Source organism: Tyto alba, unplaced genomic scaffold, assembly GCF_018691265.1.
Source record: "Tyto alba isolate M040663 unplaced genomic scaffold, T.alba_DEE_v4.0 Super-Scaffold_39, whole genome shotgun sequence".
NCBI lineage: Eukaryota > Metazoa > Chordata > Aves > Strigiformes > Tytonidae > Tyto > Tyto alba.
In genome coordinates, this window is record NW_024881314.1 from 3,812,347 (window position 1) to 3,831,563 (window position 19,217).

Consider the following 19,217-nt stretch of genomic DNA (forward strand, 5'->3'; position numbering starts at 1 on the left):
ATCATTAGGCAACTTTGCTAATATAGGCCTCTTTGACCCATAAATCCCCAAATTATTTATAAGCCATCATATCTCCATCCTAGAAAGGAGAACCTGGGGCATGGAGCAGTTAAAGGATTTGCTCCCAGTTCCCACTGCATGCCCTGCCATTTCTGTTCAGCACAAAGTAAGGCTTTTCTGCCCAAATTTGTACATGGTGAAAACAGTGCTTCCCTGGCTACAAGGAAGACTTTCAACCGGAAAATAAATTAACAGAAACTCTATTTTCCCCCCCCTAAATATACACACGTATACACACACAGAGTCTCTTCGCACACAACTGAGATTTTTCATAGGCTGAGGAGTAGGAAGAAGAGACGTATTTTTGTCTCCTTGGCAAAAATATATTGGCAGCATATCACTGAGTTGTAAAGATTGAGTAAGTACCAGAGCATGGCCCTGTTAAGAGAAGCGGGTTTTGGAAAGCTGCCCTTCGGCTGCCTGTGCCTGTCTGCCAGGACCATTTCAGGGGATGCTGTCTGGGGTGGGGGCTCAGCATGTGGGACCCCAAACAGCCTGTACAGGCTCCTGTGGAGGAAAAAGAGTTTGTAATACCTGGAAATGAGGAGCTGTCAGCTCTGCATCGCGCCAGATGAAGCGTCTGGAGGGGAGAGAAGCTGTAAATCTCCCCCTGAGCATGGCACCATTCCCAGGCGGCCGGAGCCACTGCCTGCCTCCCGAGCTGCGTACCTCTCGGGAGGTCTCGCCAAGGTGGTGGCAAACTGGTCCTCTCCTGCTTTCAAAACTGGAGAGGAAATATGGTCCCTGAGATGCTGTTATACAAGGGCAGGGAGAGCGATGAATGAAGGACTGATGGGGGAGGGCTGTGAGGGAGTCAAAGGCACAACAGCCTGGACAGCTGGGCATGGGGGCACCTGCCTTTTGTCCAGTCCTCCCAGCAAAAGGACAATTTCTTGGTTTTCTCCCATCTGTAAACCTTGCCAGTCACTTCCATGCCATCCTAGGACAGCAAAAAGCAATAAGCATTTCTGGTTACAATGGAGATGTGCCTGATGCTGATAAGGGCTGGGACTCTCAAATACATTATTTAAAACCAATTCTGAGATCCCAGATTGGATTGCCCAAAGCTACCACCACCATTATCCTTCCCCAATGCAGGTAGAGACATTTCATAGTAAAATGCAATTCTGAAATACTGAAAGTAAACTCAGAAATTTTGACAATAAAATATTTATGCATCTGTGCTTTAGTGCATTGTAGTTTTGCATTATATGCTTTACTTTTCAAGACTGTCTAGATTAAGACACTTCTGATTCATTAAACACATTTTCCCAAATGCTGTTGCTACAAATACTGTTAGGCCATTGTGCTTAGTTGTATTTATTAGCTGGTGTAACAAGGAAGTTACATCTTCCATAAACCTGAGAGAAACACGCTTAAATGTGTTGCTCTGAATCTCAGCAGAGAAGAAAACAGTTCTAATGAATAATTAAAGCTTAAAGAGGTCATGCTGCTTTTGCAGTCTCATTTTTATTTGTCACTACTTAGTTTGCATTAGAAAATAGAAAGTTTCAAGTGCGGGAGCCAAATGAAATCTCTTCTGCACGTGTTCATTTAAACAGATCTATTTGGTAGCTGTCTCCATTTTTATCTATTAGGTCATTTGTTAACTGTAATAATTTAAATCAGTTCTGGGAATTAGAAGTTTCAGGCTCTTAATTTTCATCAGGCAGCGGCTTTGTGCATCCCCTCGCCTTCTGTCAGCAGTACGAGCACAGTCTCTTCAGCCGGGCAGGGCTGTGGATGCAGGCAGAGCTGCTCAGGGAGGACCCAGGTCGCCATCTGGTCCCCGTCTCCACAGGCACCACCAATCTGCCAAGCTCCTGCTCTCCTCTTCGGCCCTCTCCTTGCCTCCGGCCACCCACCGCCTACCCTTCCCGTCTCCTCCTCCTCCTCTCCAGCCCTCTCTCCCTCCCACTTTCTTCCAAGCTTCCTTTCCTCCTCCCCAGCAAACCACCTCCCGTTCCTCCCCACTCTGCCTTCAAGCACTCCTTTTCCTCCTTTTTTACATTGCTCTCTGCCTTCCTCTCCCAAGACCTTATTCCCCCAGAGCTGCTCAACATTTTCCTCCCTGCCTCAACGTGCCCCAGTGAGACCAGCCTGCCCCATCTCCTGCACAAGGCTGGCTGCAGCTGGGGACACACCATCCTGGCTGCCAAGGCATCTCCAAATACCTGAGACACCCGACCCTGCCAGCACTCACCTTCCATGGGGGTATGGCACCTTACGGGTTGCACATACTGCTGGGAATCAGGAATAACCAAAGCAGTAATAACTCTAAGTCAAGCTCAGGTCCTGCATATTTCCTTCCTATTTTCTGCCAGGATATATTACAGTTGCAAAATATTTTTGTTCTTTTCATATTTTTCACACTGGAACCTATTCTTTTTAACCAGCAGCTCTGTTATTTTTTTGGAAGGTCAGACACTAGCCCTTAGTATTCAACTAGACAACATGGTCTCTTGGATGCATCACACTAATCTCTCCTAGAGGAGTGTCTTTTCCACTGATACATCACGCAGATGATTTTTGAAACCTTTGCCCTGCATTTCCCAAATCCAGCCATCAGCAGGGTTTGGCAGTTACACGCCTTTCTCCTAACCTTTAGATTCCCTGTTGTCATCTGACTTGTTTCAGTCCCGCATCACTGATTGTGCATGATCAATCTCTAGAGGTTTAGCTTCTATGTATAACTCAACAAGCTGGCATAGAAATGAAGAAGACATGCTCCAAAACTAATGCAGATCCAACTCAAGGTCACTGCATTATGAAGAGAGACATATTGCAAGCATTCCCTGCAATTAAGATGATTTGTGGAGTGAAATTTCCTTATTGCTTCTTCAATATCCAACTATTTTTCTAAATGACATCATCTTATGATGAACCACCATGGATTGAAGAGACATGAAATTATTACAAGATTCCAGCAGTGTCCAAATATCCTGCATGTTCCTAATGAGTTGACTAGTGAGCTCCTATATCACTACTTTTCAGCATAACCCTTCCTTTTTTTTTTTTTTTTTTTTCCATAAAAAACAACTTTGTGTTGCATGAATGAGTAAAAAGAAGGTTTGTAAAGAAAGAATTCAGTTCTAGATGTCAGATTAGAGATGTTCCCTGCTATTAGAGCCAACAATAATTCAATTTATGCAGAGAGGTAATTATGTGATGCCTTGTAAGTTTCTGCTATACCAAGAGATCTCACAAGGAGCATCAATAACATGAACCATTTTTTCTACTGACTAGATCTGGAAGGTTTTTCCATTACAGAAGAAGACACCAGGTACATTCTGTGCATGTTACCCCAAACATCCCCAAGGATTACCTGGGTCCTCACTCTGGAGGGTTTTTTCTTAAATTTTAGACTGCTGTATGACAACTGCAAACCTTGCCTGTTGTGAAATGAGGATGTTTCAGGAACCTGAAAAAATGGCAGTTTAAGAGGGTCTAAAAGTAGAAATTAAGAATGAAAATGCAATAGTTCAAGGCTGCATATGCATGAAAGTTGAAGTGGCAGAAGATACAGGGGACAAAACATCACACATTGTACTGGGTATGTTTCACCTAGTTCAAGAACAGTATTTATTCCCCAGATGTGACCGTGACTGTCTCAAATTATAAACTCAGTAGGGACTTTGAAGAGATGTGAATGTCCAATTCCTTAAATTTCCTCCCCTAGGTAGGGACGAGCTGTGATACAGGCTTTATAGACATGCTGTGATCGTAAGAGGTGAAACCATCAAGCCCTGGTTGATCACCATGTTAATGAGGGAGAACTGATGACTTACTGAAGAAAGGGAAACCAGATGGATAAAAACCAAACTATCCCTTAAGGGAAACTTGATTCCAATTGTGCCAACACAGGAAAAAAACACAGTTTGACAATGTGAAAATAAACATGATTTGTCATTTTGCAACATATGAACGCTTCATCAGACGAAATGACTATCTGTTCTCAAAATTGCATCCGGTACAATTTGGCATTTCAGCCCTCTCATAATGATTGATGGACTGGCAGCAATTTGCCTGAATGAGCAGTCTTTGTAGCAGTGAATGTACGTCAGGGTCAAGGATATTGGGGTAAAAAAAGTGGATTTTGGTCCAAATGAACATATACCTGAATCCTGGCTAGCATACATGCCACCACAGCTTGTTTCCCGCTGCTCTCTGAGGTGTTGGAGCGATGATGGCCACTGTGTAGTTAGTCTCTGACACACTGTGCCAAAAGAACTGCTGGTTACTAAAGCATTTTGGACCAGAATTCAAGTAAGATCTGGAAACGTGTTGCAGAATGACTTTCAGTTCAAAGCTCTGATGGGTGAAGATGCTCACCTAAGAAGCCAACACCAACTCCTCAAGTGTTAGACCAATTTTAGCTAAGGTAGAAAAGCCAACTACAGAACAGCTTTGGCAAAGTGGCAGCAGAGCAAAGTATGAAAATGAGTGTTGAGACAAACTTCTGGGCTGCCGGGATAAAGGACTGCGGCAAGAGATGCAGGACGAGATGAGGTGTGAAGGCAGAACACAGCAAGTGTGGGCTGTGGTGGTAGATAGAAAAGCAGACACAGAAGAGTGAGTTAACAACCCCATGACAACTAGAAATGTTGACAGTCTCTTGGGACTGAGCCAGGCATGGGAACGCTCACCGTGGCAGGGCTAACTTATCTCTGACTTGAAAATGTTCCTCAAGCAGCATCACCAGCATTGCCCCAAAAAAATCATGCCACACCCAGGTTGAGGAATTGCCCCTGGTGCCCTGTGCAGATGATTTACAAAATGCAAACTGAACATCAGGGCTGGAATTGTGTCAGTGTTTCTTCCTAGAAAACACAGTCACTCCCTCAATAAGCTCCATAAAACGGAGCAACAAAAATTACTAAAATAAGCCACAGAACCCCCCTGAAGTTTCCCACACTTTGCCATCCAAGGAGCAGCCCAAGAGGACATGGTTAATAAGGAGCAAATTGTAAATGTTAGTAGGAAGACCGTCAGCAATGCACAGAGGGGCTACTGGGGATGTCTCAGCAATGGTGGTGGAATAATGCAGCACGCTATTTTATCTGCTGTTTGGCTAAGGAAAGTCACCTGGGAAATGGATAGGAGCATTGCTGAATAACCTCAATCATGACTTCTGCAGCCAAAATACTGGTTTATGAGAGGAACATTAGAAGAAAATGGAAATTAAGTAGCTCAAAACAACATGTAACATAAAATCAACTCTTACCTACTTTACTGCTGTCCTACATTTCCCTGATACTATTGGTATTCACTGTGGTAGCACAAGGACACTTAGTACTTTTGGCAGCAGCTTTGTAATGACTGAAGAGAATTCAAAGGACAGCAGCCAGACACTGTGATGTGTTTTATTAGCTCCCAGATGTGCAGGTGAGGTGGATCATCGGGAAATGAGTTTCACTGCCACGGATTTTCTAACATCACTCAAGGTCTTAAATAAAATCCTATAATGGAACAAAAGGCTGTCATAGAATTTTAAAGTTATCTTTGGCAAAGCATCTTTTCTGCATCTGCTCATTTCTTACACAGAAATACAACTGCACAACATCTTTGATGATATTTGCCCAGCTGAGGCTGTATATACCCACATGAATTTTAACTGATTGAGCCTCTGTAGACATTTCCCTGGATGTCTTCTGGTGTAGGTGATCCAGAATCTGGAGATGCTTTACCAAGCTGTACAAAATAGCATTCGGGTGTAACATCCCAGATTGCAGCATGCCAAAATAATATTGCTCAAAGAGCAAAATTGTTCAAGCCAGAACTAGAAGTCACCACCAAACAGCAGACTTCTTCACCGCCAGATGTGTCTTCTTCTATGTGGCTAACTCCTTTGGGCAATGGTGAACAATCACTGGTATTGAGGAGATGAGCTAAGGCATTACATCTGGGTCACGGGAAACTCAAGTGTTAGAAGAGAAAAGGGTGGGTCATGACATGAAGGTCAAACTTCTCAAGCGGGAACCTTGCCAGTCGCTATTTATGGCTGTGAAATTGGCACTCAGGTCAGTGGAGATGGCTCTTCTGCAATGCAGAGCATGAGCTCCACTACAGTTTGAGACCGCTGTAGGAAAAAAAGCAATGCAAGGAAGAGAGCGACACAACCTTCGTGCTGCAGGGTAGGGTGAAAGGCGAAGCTGTGAGCTGCCTCTGCTTCCAACAGAGAGGGCTTTGTAGAGCAGCACCAATGAGAGGCTGCAGACGGCAAAAGACGATCAGATCAGACAGTGCCACAGTACAGGCAAGTTGAGGAAAGCAGATTATAATATCCTAGAGTAATTACTTGAGAGTGGTGGTATAAGACAGTCTCTTCTCTCATAGAAAGTCTATGATAAATGCAGGAAGGAACATTAACTACTACACAAAGGTAAGAGAAGTGGAGCGAGGTTAATGGCGGGACTGAGCACTTCAAATGACAAGATAAACTGAGACCTGTTCCTAGAGAAAACGTGCTTTTGCCAGACTTGAGGGGAATGAAGAGTGCTAGGAATAAAGGCCAGGGTGAGAGTGGAGCCCGATCCCCTGCCAACACCAGCTCATTTGCAAGTGCGTGGGCAGAAGCAGCTGCAAGCTGCTCCTCGCTTGTCTCCTCCAGCGCCGGTGCCACCAGGACAGTCTGAGCCCTCATGAGGTGTTAAACACACCAGGAAGGTGTTTTGCGTTTAAAAACGTTAAAGAGGAGCAAGATGGAGCAGGCAGCAAAAGCGACCAGTTGTTATGTGGAATCGAGGGGACTGGTGAAAAGCTCTGAGCAGCGGAGGGTCTATAGGTAGCGGAGGGGGAGGACTGGAAAAGGGGGAAATTCATGTCACAGCAGAAGATAAGAAAATAAGAGACTTGAGGAGGAGCTTTGCTTTGCCCACCAGACAATTGAAAATAGATCAAAAGAAGAACCCAAAGGGTTTGTTAGAGCTGACAGCTCCTAAGGAAGAAAGTGGGGCAAATTTCATACATTTCAACATTTAAAAATCATTTTCTTTTTGCCCGGGAAGTAGAGGGGGAGCAAACAAAGGAAGAAGACCAGATTTTGATTTCACAGTTACTGGGTGAAACAGATTTGAGTCCACTGCACTGAAATCAGAATCTGGTCCTTAAGTAGGCAGTTCAGATCCCTGCAATGAGAAACAAGTGATTTCTGAGTTATGGGATGGAAGATAGAGAAAGAAGGGAAGGACTTTTATGAGGAAAAATAGATTATTGTTTCACTGGCTCAACAGCTGTAGGGAAACATTGTAAAGATTCAGGATAAATTCCTTTTAAAGACTCAGCGGAGTTGCATTTGCTTTGGCCTGACCGTGACACGCACGGACAGCTAGTGCTGGTCAGCCGGTGTGTGGTACTGTGCTCGCCCACAGTTATGGGAAGAAGCTTCTAATCTTTTTAGATCCTAAACATTTTCTGAAAACAAGACCTACCCTGACAAAAGGATAACAATAACCCCAGATACTAGCAGTGCTCTTCATCAAATTCACCTTCAGTATGAAACAAAAATACAAACTGTCATATGGACAAATATTTCTGGGACTGGCAGGACTCAGGGGGTGTCAGACAGCATCTGTCTCAGAAACAGCCCATGCTTTGAAGTTTCTGGCTTCACGAGGCTCTTACAACCGCCAAACTTTTCTCAAAGGCAGACACCCAATAAATATGTATTTAACCTCCTGAGGCTTCTTTCTCTGCTGGCTCCATCCTCCACGGCGCTGAAAGCAGCGGTACAGCAGCAGTGTGGGGTAGCAAATTCACTCGGGGTGTGTTTTGCACATGACCTGCATCAATACTTCATGATTTCTTTTATAATGAGAGCATTAAACGTCCTCTGGCAGAGGCTCACAGGATCTGTGCTCATTCAAGTAACCTAAGGACAGGCTTGTGAAACTCTCGGCAAACAGCAGGAGACAAATAATCGAACTTGGGACAATTTAACATAGAAAGTGCCAAGCTACAGAAAAATACCTAATGCTGTTCCTTGTGGCCTGAGTGGAGAGCTCTGGACCATAATAGTCTCTGTTTGATCATCAGCACCACAAAGTAAGTTTTGAAAGTAAAAGGAGGATCACTACCCAGTCCTCTTTTCAAGCGTTATTTTATGACAAGAGGAATGAAGAGAAAAGAAAGTTAACTCAGCAGCTGTATTTGCTCCAGTGAGACAGGGGAGTTGCACTGGTGGAAAATTAAAGAAATGAACACAGTGCACAGATAGACTCCATGGTATAAATTTTGTGGAGAGGAGCATTTTCTGGCATGTCTGATCTCCTTTGCTCACTACTGCTCAAATCACACAGCAAAGGATTTCAGAACTTGTCAGCAGAGAAATCTTCCCAAGGAAAAAAATATGTAACTGTTTCTCTTCTCCCCTGGCAGAGTCCAGCACTGACACACTCTCACTCACTATAAATAGAGGTTGTCCAAGGGAAGTGCAAAGCCATGCCATTAAGGAAACCCAGTCCCATGTGGCATGCTCAGATGGACAGAGTGTTCAGGCCACTTCTGTTACAACAACCCTACTCTGCACGTCACGCTCTTCTTGTCAGTGAAGTTATCTGTTAGTCAGCCTTCTCTGTGCTTATACAGAAAACTTGTGATTTAAACATTCAGATTTTCAAGTGTTGCAGTAAATCAGGCTAACAGTTGGCTCTGGAACTGAAGCACAGCATTTAATCACAGAATAACTGCAACCAGCAGAACCATTGGGGCAAATTTCCCATGGTTCCTTACTAATTGCCTTATTTTTAATACACAGCCAGCTCCTTGGAACTTGGATTCCCTGTATCTGCAAGCACTTGTTGTCAAATGATCTTGAAAGTCATTTCCTTCCACATCCTCAAACCATCCCAAAAGACCCACATTTGCCAGAAAGAAATCAGCTGGTTAGTGGGATTTTAGGCTGGACAATTATGGACTGTATTTACCTGCCCACAGGTAATTACTATAGCCATGCGACCTCTTCTGCAGCTGACATTCATAGCACTCATTCCATCAGTATAACCCTCCTCAGGAGAAAACCCAGCTTAACTCTATTAATAGTGAGCACGTGTGTGCACTAAGTATCTGTAGCTGCTCCGGAGCTCCAAGAATGTGGCCTGTTAGCAGGGGAGAGTTTGATCCAAGGAGATCACAAATGTCTGGTGTCCCATGAGAAAACAAGAAAAGGTTCTCAATGAAGTGCCAAAGCAGATGTTTTACTGCATAATCTCACCAACAAGGGCAGGTAAGAGGGCTGGAAGATGACACAGTTAATTGAGCAATAGCCCTTCAGAAGCTGTTGATGGAGAAGGAGGCAGCAGCTCAACCCATCTCTCCTCATGTGTCTCCACTGATATCAGATATCGCCTTCCATAAGCCTGTGCTCAGAGCAAAGAGACAAAAATTGCTATTGATAGACCTACCCCACAGACAAGGTCCTCTGCTGCAAAGCTGCAAGCATCTTGCATGGTGGAAATTACATCAGAACACTAGTTTTATGGAAAGATATTGTTGTATATAGTTTTCAGGATTGTAGGGGAAAAAAACAAAAGTACAGCCTGCCTTGACAAATACTGTCATACATTTAAGTGCTCTATCTTCCAGTCCTGATTTGTGCAAACACTTCCAGGGAAGCAGGGTATTTTATCACTGATAAATACTAACTACGGAAAATGGCTGCTTCAAAGACACGGCTGATGATATGGCAAACAATAGCGTGATCATGCAATGCATGGCCACAAACAAAGTTAATAGGCATTTGCATTCTACAGCATTAACCATCACTGTCAGTCATCAAAAAATAAAATGCCAGTGAACAATTCTGCAGTGGTACAGGCAGGATTATTAAAAGATTATTTGAGAAAGAGCAAGGAGAAGGTAGTATGTCATCAGAATTTGGGATCAGTACTTTGACTTACTATTGAAAACTCTATGTACTTTAAGATCTCAAACCACAAAACAATGCTTAATCTTCACTTGGGCACTACAATTCCCTCCTTTATCACATTATCTGAGCACATCACACTCTAATTATAGTTATCTGAACAACACTTAGTGAGATTGGGAAGTACTAATCTTGTCGGAGAAGCCCCTGAACATAGAGTAAAACCAAGTCAGAAACAATTTTTAGTTTTTAAATGCCAGCTAAGTACACTGCAACCAGTGGGGAAAAAAATGTTCTTACACTATAAACAACACTTCAGAAAATTTGCCTGTTCGTTATCATTAACCCAGATCCTGAAGTCTTGGCTCAAAATTCAGAACAAAGCTATTATTATGAGGAAGAAATGCATTATAATATTTGTATTTCTGAAAGCATCATTTAAAACATATCAGTTTTCAGAGAAAGAAGTAATACTCACAGCATCTCAGTGGGATATTATAACTTACTCTCAAGAGGTACCCAGAAGTGCTTCTCAATATTTTAGTATCTGTTAGGCAGTGATTGCAATGTATTTATTTCTCTCTAGTGGGTACAGAAGTAGAAGTTAAATATGCCATCTTCCTCTCCAAAGTATATAAGGGACTGTATCCTCATACCCAAGCAAAGAAAAAAATTATCTCTTCCACATAACATCCTGGTGTGGAAAACAGCCCATGGTGTGTCTTAATGAGCACGGACCAGTGGCCACATTTCTTCAAGGCATCCTCTGTGAAGAGCTTCAAGAAGTTCAGGCCTTGTGCAGATGCTGTGGAATAGTTGATACTGAATTTAATCGTGGTGTTTCCTTTTCTGCCACTTCTTCTGTTTCATGGCTTTTATTTGTGTTGCTTTACATGCCAAGTATTTCTCCAAATCTCAGTTTTGTTTTGTTTTTATTTTTTGTGTTTAAGTACAAGTCAGACTCTGCTGTTGTGCTTTTAAAGCTGACCACTGCTTCAGTAGCTTCCACACAGCTAGTTTCAATTTTTCCCAAATCTGAGTTTCAAAGTCCATCATTATGAAACAAAGGTATTGTTAAATTTCGTAGCAAGACTTTGTTTCTGATACTTTGTGGATTAAAAGAGCTCTCAATACCCTGCAGATCACCAGGGAACTTGATGGCAACTTCAAGCCTCACTGAGAGTTTAATAAGCTGCTGCTGAGTTATATGACACCTGTTAAGTTTATGGAAAAGATTTCTCCAGTCTGCTGCTGTTATTAGTTATCAAATACCATAGACGCTAGAGAGGACCCTGAACCAATATCTGTGATCTGAACTACAGCAGAAATATTGGGACAAATATTTTTGATTCCCAAGCTTTGAAACAGGTCCAAATTTCAGTCATTTGCTATTTCTATAAAAATTTGACCAGAATGATCAATCTTAGTATTCCTAAAAACTGGAAATAGAAAGGAACTCTCAAGCTCATCTAGAATTTTCTGTTTGGGGTTAATTATCCTCTTTTTTCATCTCTGCTAGTCTTACTAATACTCTTTCATGTGAAAGGCTCCAGATACAAGGACCAGGAAATTAAGGTCTCCAACCATAAAAGAGGAAAATACCAACCCAACATGTCCTGCTGACACATTTCAGTCCCGAGGTGGAAGGGATGGCTTCAAGGCCTCCACGTAAGAGAAAGTTCTGCTGAGAGGCCCATTTCATTCAGAAGTTTAATAATGTAAGGCCATTTTACAGAGGCCAAAACCCTCCATCAGTCCATCAGTGCTGCAAACGCAAGAGGCTTGGGAAATGCTTAAGTCTTTCAGACTTCATGTCTCATAACTGAGTTTCTGGAAGTGGGACATTTATTTGGGCCATCACCCATGTCCGTGCTCTGTGAGCATGCAAGTTTACAAAGCAGCCTTCAGTGGACAGAGCTCTCTCCTGCATGCACCTGCCTCTTCATGGTCGTGGGAGCTCAGTTACCTGTGATACTTCTACTTCTGTATTAGCTCCAGATAAATTCAACCAACTATCTTAAAAGTTATTGGAGAAGTACATACAGACTGAGACATTACCCTGCTTATACACACACAAGCACAGAGTCATTGAAAAGCCTATTTCCATAGGAAACTAGGGTGAGAAGAGTATTTAGATTTTTTTCCTTAATGGATATGAAAGGATACAAATCATACTCTGAATGTATTTCCTCTATATTGGCACACCATAATGAAGAGACTCAAAGAAATGACCATCCAGTCTCAGAGGCCCGGTTATGCTGGGAGTGATTCAGTTTCAGAACTGCTGTAAAAATAAGCACTGGGATCTTTAAGAATCTGAATTTTGGGTTGCCTTGCTGGAGAACCATCAGGAGCAACAAACCAGCTGATGACAGAGGGATGCACGTGCAAAAATGCTTAGCAGGAGCAGCCCCAGGTGAAGTGCCCTGGTCTGCCTGGCAGACAGGACACGTGTGTCACCTCCAGATGTGACGTGAACCACTTGCTGCTTGTTCACAGCCTTTGAAGTGCTGTGCAGAGAAAGCCTGAGCCGTTACCATAATTAGAGGAGATACATCATTTACTGGAAGAATGAAATGAGCTGTAGTACCAAACCTGCAGTTGACACTCACAGGGTGCAATTGAAATCCTTCAGATTAGTAATTCTTTTGAGATCTCTGTAATCACTGGTAATAGGTAGTGAAATAAATCCACATTTATATCCTACAGACTGCAGCTGTGCTTCTGTTAAAGTAGTATTAACTGATGGTTTTTAAATCCTTCTGCCAGCTCAAGCTGTAAGCACCGAAACTCCTTTGCAGAGTCTAACTCATCCTGGGTGATGTATGTTCCTGAGCATGAAAGTGCTGGTTAATGAATAATGAAAGCACCAAGGCAGAACTGCACCTCGGGGCTTCGCTCCTGCACTGAGCTCTCTGGGGAGAGGTCCCCGCGCAGCTCACTGTGCAACGGTGGTCTCAGCTACCCAACTGCAGCTAAGACTGGATCTGGCTATGGATAGCCATGCTAGAAAATAGTACAAAATATTAATGGAAAGCTTTGCCCAGATAGACAGTGCTGAACCTCATCTTGTTCAGTCAAGCGAGGGGTTCAGCCGGGCAACTCTGGCGTGGTTCCTTCAGGTATCAGGAGTGCACACTCATGCCCTGACACACTGCACAGGCTCCCAGTTAACTAAACAAATATGCCATTAAAAGCTGAACCAACCTTGAGGGGGACATATGGGTTTAAATTGCTGCAGGAAGAGATTTATGGACTTGTTTTCCAAGCCTAGAGAGTAATTGAAGAGGCCTCAGACAGTTCAACATTTACCAGCTCTGATAAGGGAAGCCAGGACATCGCTGGAGACGAGACAGGAGGGGTGATGGGTGCTAGATTGGCATTTGGCTTTGCTGTGGAACCCCAGCCACAGAGCAGGGACCCTGAGTGACAGTCACTCTAGGAACAAAAAGAAGCTTTGCAAACTCAGTATGCTTGTAAGATAAGCACAGCACTGATAAAGTAAAGCACAGAGAGATTAAAAAACTGAAGAGAACGGTATTAGTGGCAGACTGAAGAAAAGAGCCCAGGAATCCCAGCTCTCCCTTCCTTCAGCTGGGTTTCAGTCCAATCTGCCCAAAATTTGTGACCTTAGAGATTGTTTTGTGATGGCATAAAAAAATCAGTGACCAGCCCTACAGGAGAGTAATTTACTTATACAGTCCGAACGGAAGCGGAAATAAAGCAGAGCTAGCAGAAGTGCATTTACCTGGTTCTATTCCTTATGTGTCATGTTTGTTTTGTTTTCATTTAGGAATCTACAAAGGACATTGCTTCCGAATCAACCACTTCCCTGAAGACAATGACTATGACCATGACAGCTCGGAATACCTTCTCCGTAAGTTGAAAAGTGATACCTAATACATGGAATTATCAGACATAGCCAGAAAGACCTTCCTGGTTTTCTCTTCTGTAGAGTCCAACTCAAGTCTTATTCATTGGAAGAGGCTGGGCCAAACTGGGTGGCATAGAGCAGTGGTGATGTATGTTAAGTTCATGCTACAGCTGACACAATCGTGACCCTTGGGGACCCCTATTTCAAGGGTTTCCTTCAGCCAGTGGAACATACATGATTGTGGTGCTCATTCTCTAAAAATTATATGGAAATTTTTCAAATGAAAATGATAGCTATCATTCCCAGCCTGGCAAGGCTATTTTACAGAGGGAGTGTTTATCTGATTAGTGTATCAAAACAGGTTTGAAGAGTGGGTTCTGGCTCATCAGGAGCCTTTTCCTAATGCTTAAACACAACACTTATGCAAGCCTTATCCTTTGCAGTTGCTGAGCCACCTCCCCCTGCAGTGAAATTATTGCATTGTAGGAAGGAAGTTGAAATTTCTGCAGCTAACAGCAAAATCTCAGCACGATCATGAGCTGCGGCTTCCCTGCACAGCCAGCCAGCCATCGCTGCTCTGTGCTGGTACATAATCCCCTACAGAAGTAATTTCATCCACCAACCTGGTGCTTGAAATAAGGGCAGTCGTTTCCTCCCCTCCGGATGACCATTCACTCAGCTGATAGGAACTCTCAGAACCCGAGCATGAAACTTCATGAATCCTGCAAAGTTTGAGTTAGATTTCCCCTTCCCTAGCAGATGCCTTGCCTATGTATTCCTTTTGAACAAAAGAGCTGACCAGCCAAGCTGAAAGCAATGCCCTTTACCAGAGAAAGAAACTGCAGTTCACAAGGTATTGGGAAAGCTTCAGGGAGCCATGAATGATGCTGCTGGCTGATACACCCGGCAAGGCAAAACACTCCTCAATTACACTGCTATTAATTACCTGAAACACCACTTCGAGAATCACTGTGCCCTTCTGCTCACTTCTGGGAAACAACATCTAGTTGCTAAGACAAGAAGAAAGAAAAAAAATATCTGAAAAGTACATTTTACCAGAAAACCCAGGGGTTTTTTTCATCTTTACTCTTGTCAATTTAGATCAGTCATAGCGCTTGGGTGACATGATTTCAGTGCTCAGGCGAAGGCAGTCTAGCAGAGTGTGAGCACAGCTGCATTTATCTTTCATACAAAGCCTTGGAACTAATGTTAAATTGATGCCAAGTCAGCTTTAGGAAAGAAATATCATTAGTAAAAGGACTGTAAAGGAAAGAGGAATTAAGTAGCATCTTGATAAAAGCGTATTAAGCCTTCTTTATTTGGAGAAAAGGGAGAACTGGGAAAAACAGTCTACAGCTCCACAGTAAGACATGAGACTGGTAAATTGTGTGTAAGTGTACTTGTGACGAGTGTTCCTAAAAGCTGTTTTCAAAAGTGGCTAAGTACAGACCTTAAAAACAAGTTGGTCCCACCCTTGATGTCTTCTGCAAAATCAGCCTTCAGCTGCTCCCTGCACAAGTTACAGGACTCCTCTGCTTCAACTTTTATAAGAAAAACTGCAGCTCCACTTAAAATGCATATGGTTGATTTAAAGATTACTGAAAGGTTATGTGACTAAATCCAGAAGAGATGAGCTCATACGTATATGTAATAGGGACCAAATCATTGTCTAAGACAAGAGGATATTTGCATCCTGTTTCAAAGGAGACATGAGACCTTCTGTCCCATTTTTGCCCTTTGTGCAACACCTTTGCAATTTGCTGTCGCTGTATCATTCACCACGCTTTTCAGCCATTTCTTGGCACAAGTTTCTCAGAGGGCCATGTTAAGGGTAACCCTTATTTTTCCTGTCTGTCATAGACAAAGGCACCAACTCTGTGTGTATCTTGTGTTTCCCTGAAGAACAGCATGAGGGGTCTCAGCCTGCCTCACAGTGACTGATTCGTATAAGCTTCAGATAAATGTAAACATTATGGTGGTAGTAGAACTGAGCCCTGGTTCAAAACCCTATTAAAATCAGTGAAAAAATTACTGATTTTAAGAGACTGTGGTCCAGGGTGTGGGTAGGAGCAGGAGTTTGGATTTTCCCCTTGGACATTCAGGCAGCTCCCTGCAAAACCAAGTGAACAACAGCCACAGTGGCAACTAACACGTGCAAAGGGGCTCAAACAAGACCTTTCCTCTTGAACCTTCCCTCTGACAACACACACCAATCTGGGGGGCTAATAAAATCCCCTTCCCATGTCTGTGCAGAGCCCCAGAAAGTGGCAGCGGTATCGCTGCCGTGCACAGAAAGCTCCTGCAGTCTCCTGGGCTGCTGCCTGCATCGCCCAGCCACACACGTGTGCTCCGGCTTCCCTCCTCTCCTTCATTTCTGCTGCTCCAAGCTGCTCTCATTCAGCATCGTACGAAGCACACGCACCTCTCCCTTCACAGATGAGAGCATTTCAGCCGTACTCATCCCCACCGCGCACGTGAGGACATCGCAGCTCTACTGCGGTGCAAAAGTGCATCCATGAGGAGGAGTGGGGGGACCCCATTTTAGGGACATGTCTACACTTCCTTACGCTTCTTCCCCACATGCTGTAGCATCCCCTTTTCAAAGCCGTTTGCTTGGCTCCTGCCTTTCAGAGGAGAATAAAAGCAGGAGCAGAGAGCCCCCCGTGGGAGGAGCAGCACGGCATGCTGCGGCACTTCACCAAAGGAGGTGTCAATGCATAGCAGTGCAGAACAGCCGATGCAAAAAGACAGGACAGTAAACAAGAAAAAAAATAAATCAGGGGAGAAAGCAAAAACCAGATTGCCTTTATGTTTTTTGATGTGCTGTCACATTATTACCAGCATCAGGAGCCACACGGAAATTCTGCAAGGTACCTATGAGCTTCCTTTTAAATTTCAGAGCGAAAAGTACACACTGTAAGAAAAAACATATTGTAGAGTTTTACAGGAAGAGAACACTGTGTGTTTTGTTTGTCTTCACATTAAGTACCTAGAACAGAAAAATTATCTCTGGAGATTATTGCTACAAGTAGAACAACCCACCCCCTATATTTGGCATGTCTGGCAAGTTCCTTCTGATGATATCACTGAAGCATTTTAGGAAGTCTCTTTGATTTAACTGAGATCATTATAAACAGCATGACCATAAAATATAGGAAACAACCAGAAAGAGTGGGCCATGGTAGATTCTAAACCCATGCTGCTTTTTGCCAGAACACTGACAGACAGGCAGTGATTTGAGGTGCCTTCATGTACAGCAGCACAGAGACTGGCATTGAATCTTTTTCTAATAACTGACTCTAAAAACTGACCCCAAAGTCAAAGCACTGTTACTTCGTACCACACACATGGGGATACACCCAGGACAACAGAACGGGCTGCTCGCACCACTCAGCGGGCTTTGATTAGAGACCCGACACCCTCACTACTTGAATTTGCCAATTATTGCAAGACACTGTCTGAATAGTAATGCATCCAACTGAATTGGGTTTAGATGCGGTTAGAAAATGCCCCGTCTGTAAAGGACATGTGCAGCGACGTTGCCAGTTTTGGTAAGGGAAAGTACTTTTCTCGCTGTTGCAGATGGATACAGGCATAAGCTTCCCAGGCAGGGACTGTCTTTTTTGGTTTATGTTTGCACCATCCTAATGAGGGCTGGGCCTGTAGCTGGGGCTCCCCAGGGGCTCTGCAGCACACACAAAAGCAATGCTGTTATTAAATGCCTGGTCCTGTCCCTCTTGCAGTCAGTGGGAGTTTTGCCACCAGTTACCAGGGGAATCGTTAGGAAGCGATTCACTAAATTGAGAACACCATGGCCATCAAAAGTAAAATGAGAAAGCATCAGCTGTAACATCTGGCCGTTTCTCCTCGGGAAACGGGCGCCGCTCGCTGTGCGTGTCAGCCAGGAAGATGGCACCCAGGAGAGACCCCATCGCTAATGGCTCCGCATCAGCAGATCGCTCCAGATGGCAGTTTTCTCCTCTCCGTGCACTCAGCCCGGGGTGCCCGTGTCCTCCCAGGGTGCTGGAGGGGGTTTTCTGACCCCCCACTCGCCTTGGGATATCCCCACGCCCCAGCACCCACTCACCCTGCTGGGGCCCCCTCTGCGCCTTTGCATTTCCACGGGCCCCAGCTTTGGGGCAATCCTGTATTCAGCACTTTATCTCTCCTTCTTCAACAAAATCCTGTCTCTATAACAATATAACTCGGTTCCTCACTCTGCCTTTCAGGAACACCTACCAGGTTTTACCCCTTTGGTTTTTACAATACAGACATCTCTACTTGTGCTTGTTTATTTTTGCTCAGCCCTTTTGTTCCCTCCCTGCCGCTTCCCTTTCAATTGCTGCTTAGTCTTGTAGTGACCTGACTTTGAAAGCTGGCTGGAAGTGGTGTTTTAATTTTTTTTTTCAGGGATTTTATAGCCATGCTGGTGAATGGACTGAAGCATACAGAATTTTAAATGACTCTACTTAGGTGTCAGGAAACTAAACACAAACATCTGAGACACACTTATTAAAATTTCTTCCTTAGAAATCTGAAAGGTTTCAATGTTCTTAATATTCAACAAAAGAAAAAGGGGTTATTAGCTGCACTTGCTGGCAACACAAATGCTACAGAGTTCAAAAGCTGTAATTTGCTCACCTTGTGCATGTATCAAGGAACAGATCCGTCTGCTCAAGCCATCCCCAAACATTGTAGGGTTCATAGCCAGCTCATGAATTTTGCCCTGCCATTCCTTGTGTGATACTGGGTTTTACTGTTGCTTACCTCATGCTTTGGCAGAAATGTTCTGTACACGGTGGCATCAGATAATGGCAATAATGCTGGACTTTCTAGGAGAAAGCTCAAAAGATTTAAGCTACTCAGTTGAGAGTGTCTATGCCACACTGGCCACCTACCCATGGCCTTGGCTCCCAAAATCATGCCCAGAAATGGAGAATCAGTGATAATTCCAGCAAACACCAGGGGTTTTGAGACTTTGCAATCTCCACACTTGCACCCAAGGAGGCATCTGAAATGATTACTGTCTGTCTTGGGTTTCTACCTATCTCCCCTCCAGGTATTGTCCGTGCCTCCAGTGTGTTCCCCATTCTAAGCACAATATTGCTGTTGCTGGGAGGACTCTGTGTCGGAGCAGGAAGGATTTACAACAGCAAAAACAACATTATTCTCAGTGCTGGGATTCTCTTTGTTGCAGCAGGTATGTTCTCCTTAAATTGAGTCCTTAAGAAATGCTGTCATTTTAAACTGAAAAGGACTGTGGAAAAGCTTGTTGGCAGTTACCTCCCTGTACCACTTTCCTGGATCTAGGGCCCTAGCAACACCACACTAGGCAAATTTCTTAAGACAAAAATATGTTTTTGAAGCTCTACAATAGGTATACAGTAGAAAAACATTTAGTTTTCCTGAAAAAGGAAGCTA

At 43.7% G+C, this 19,217-nt stretch overlaps 1 protein-coding gene across 1 annotated transcript in view; it reads left to right on the forward strand.

Annotated features, from left to right (window-relative positions):
* Positions 1 to 19,217, forward strand: part of CACNG4 (calcium voltage-gated channel auxiliary subunit gamma 4) — a 43,761-nt gene that overhangs the window by 19,570 nt on the left and 4,974 nt on the right. Inside the window, exons 2-3 of the mRNA XM_042802710.1 lie at positions 13,716 to 13,799; positions 18,856 to 18,996. Coding sequence (XP_042658644.1) covers positions 13,716 to 13,799; positions 18,856 to 18,996 — 225 coding nt within the window. The remainder of the gene's footprint in view (positions 1 to 13,715; positions 13,800 to 18,855; positions 18,997 to 19,217) is intronic.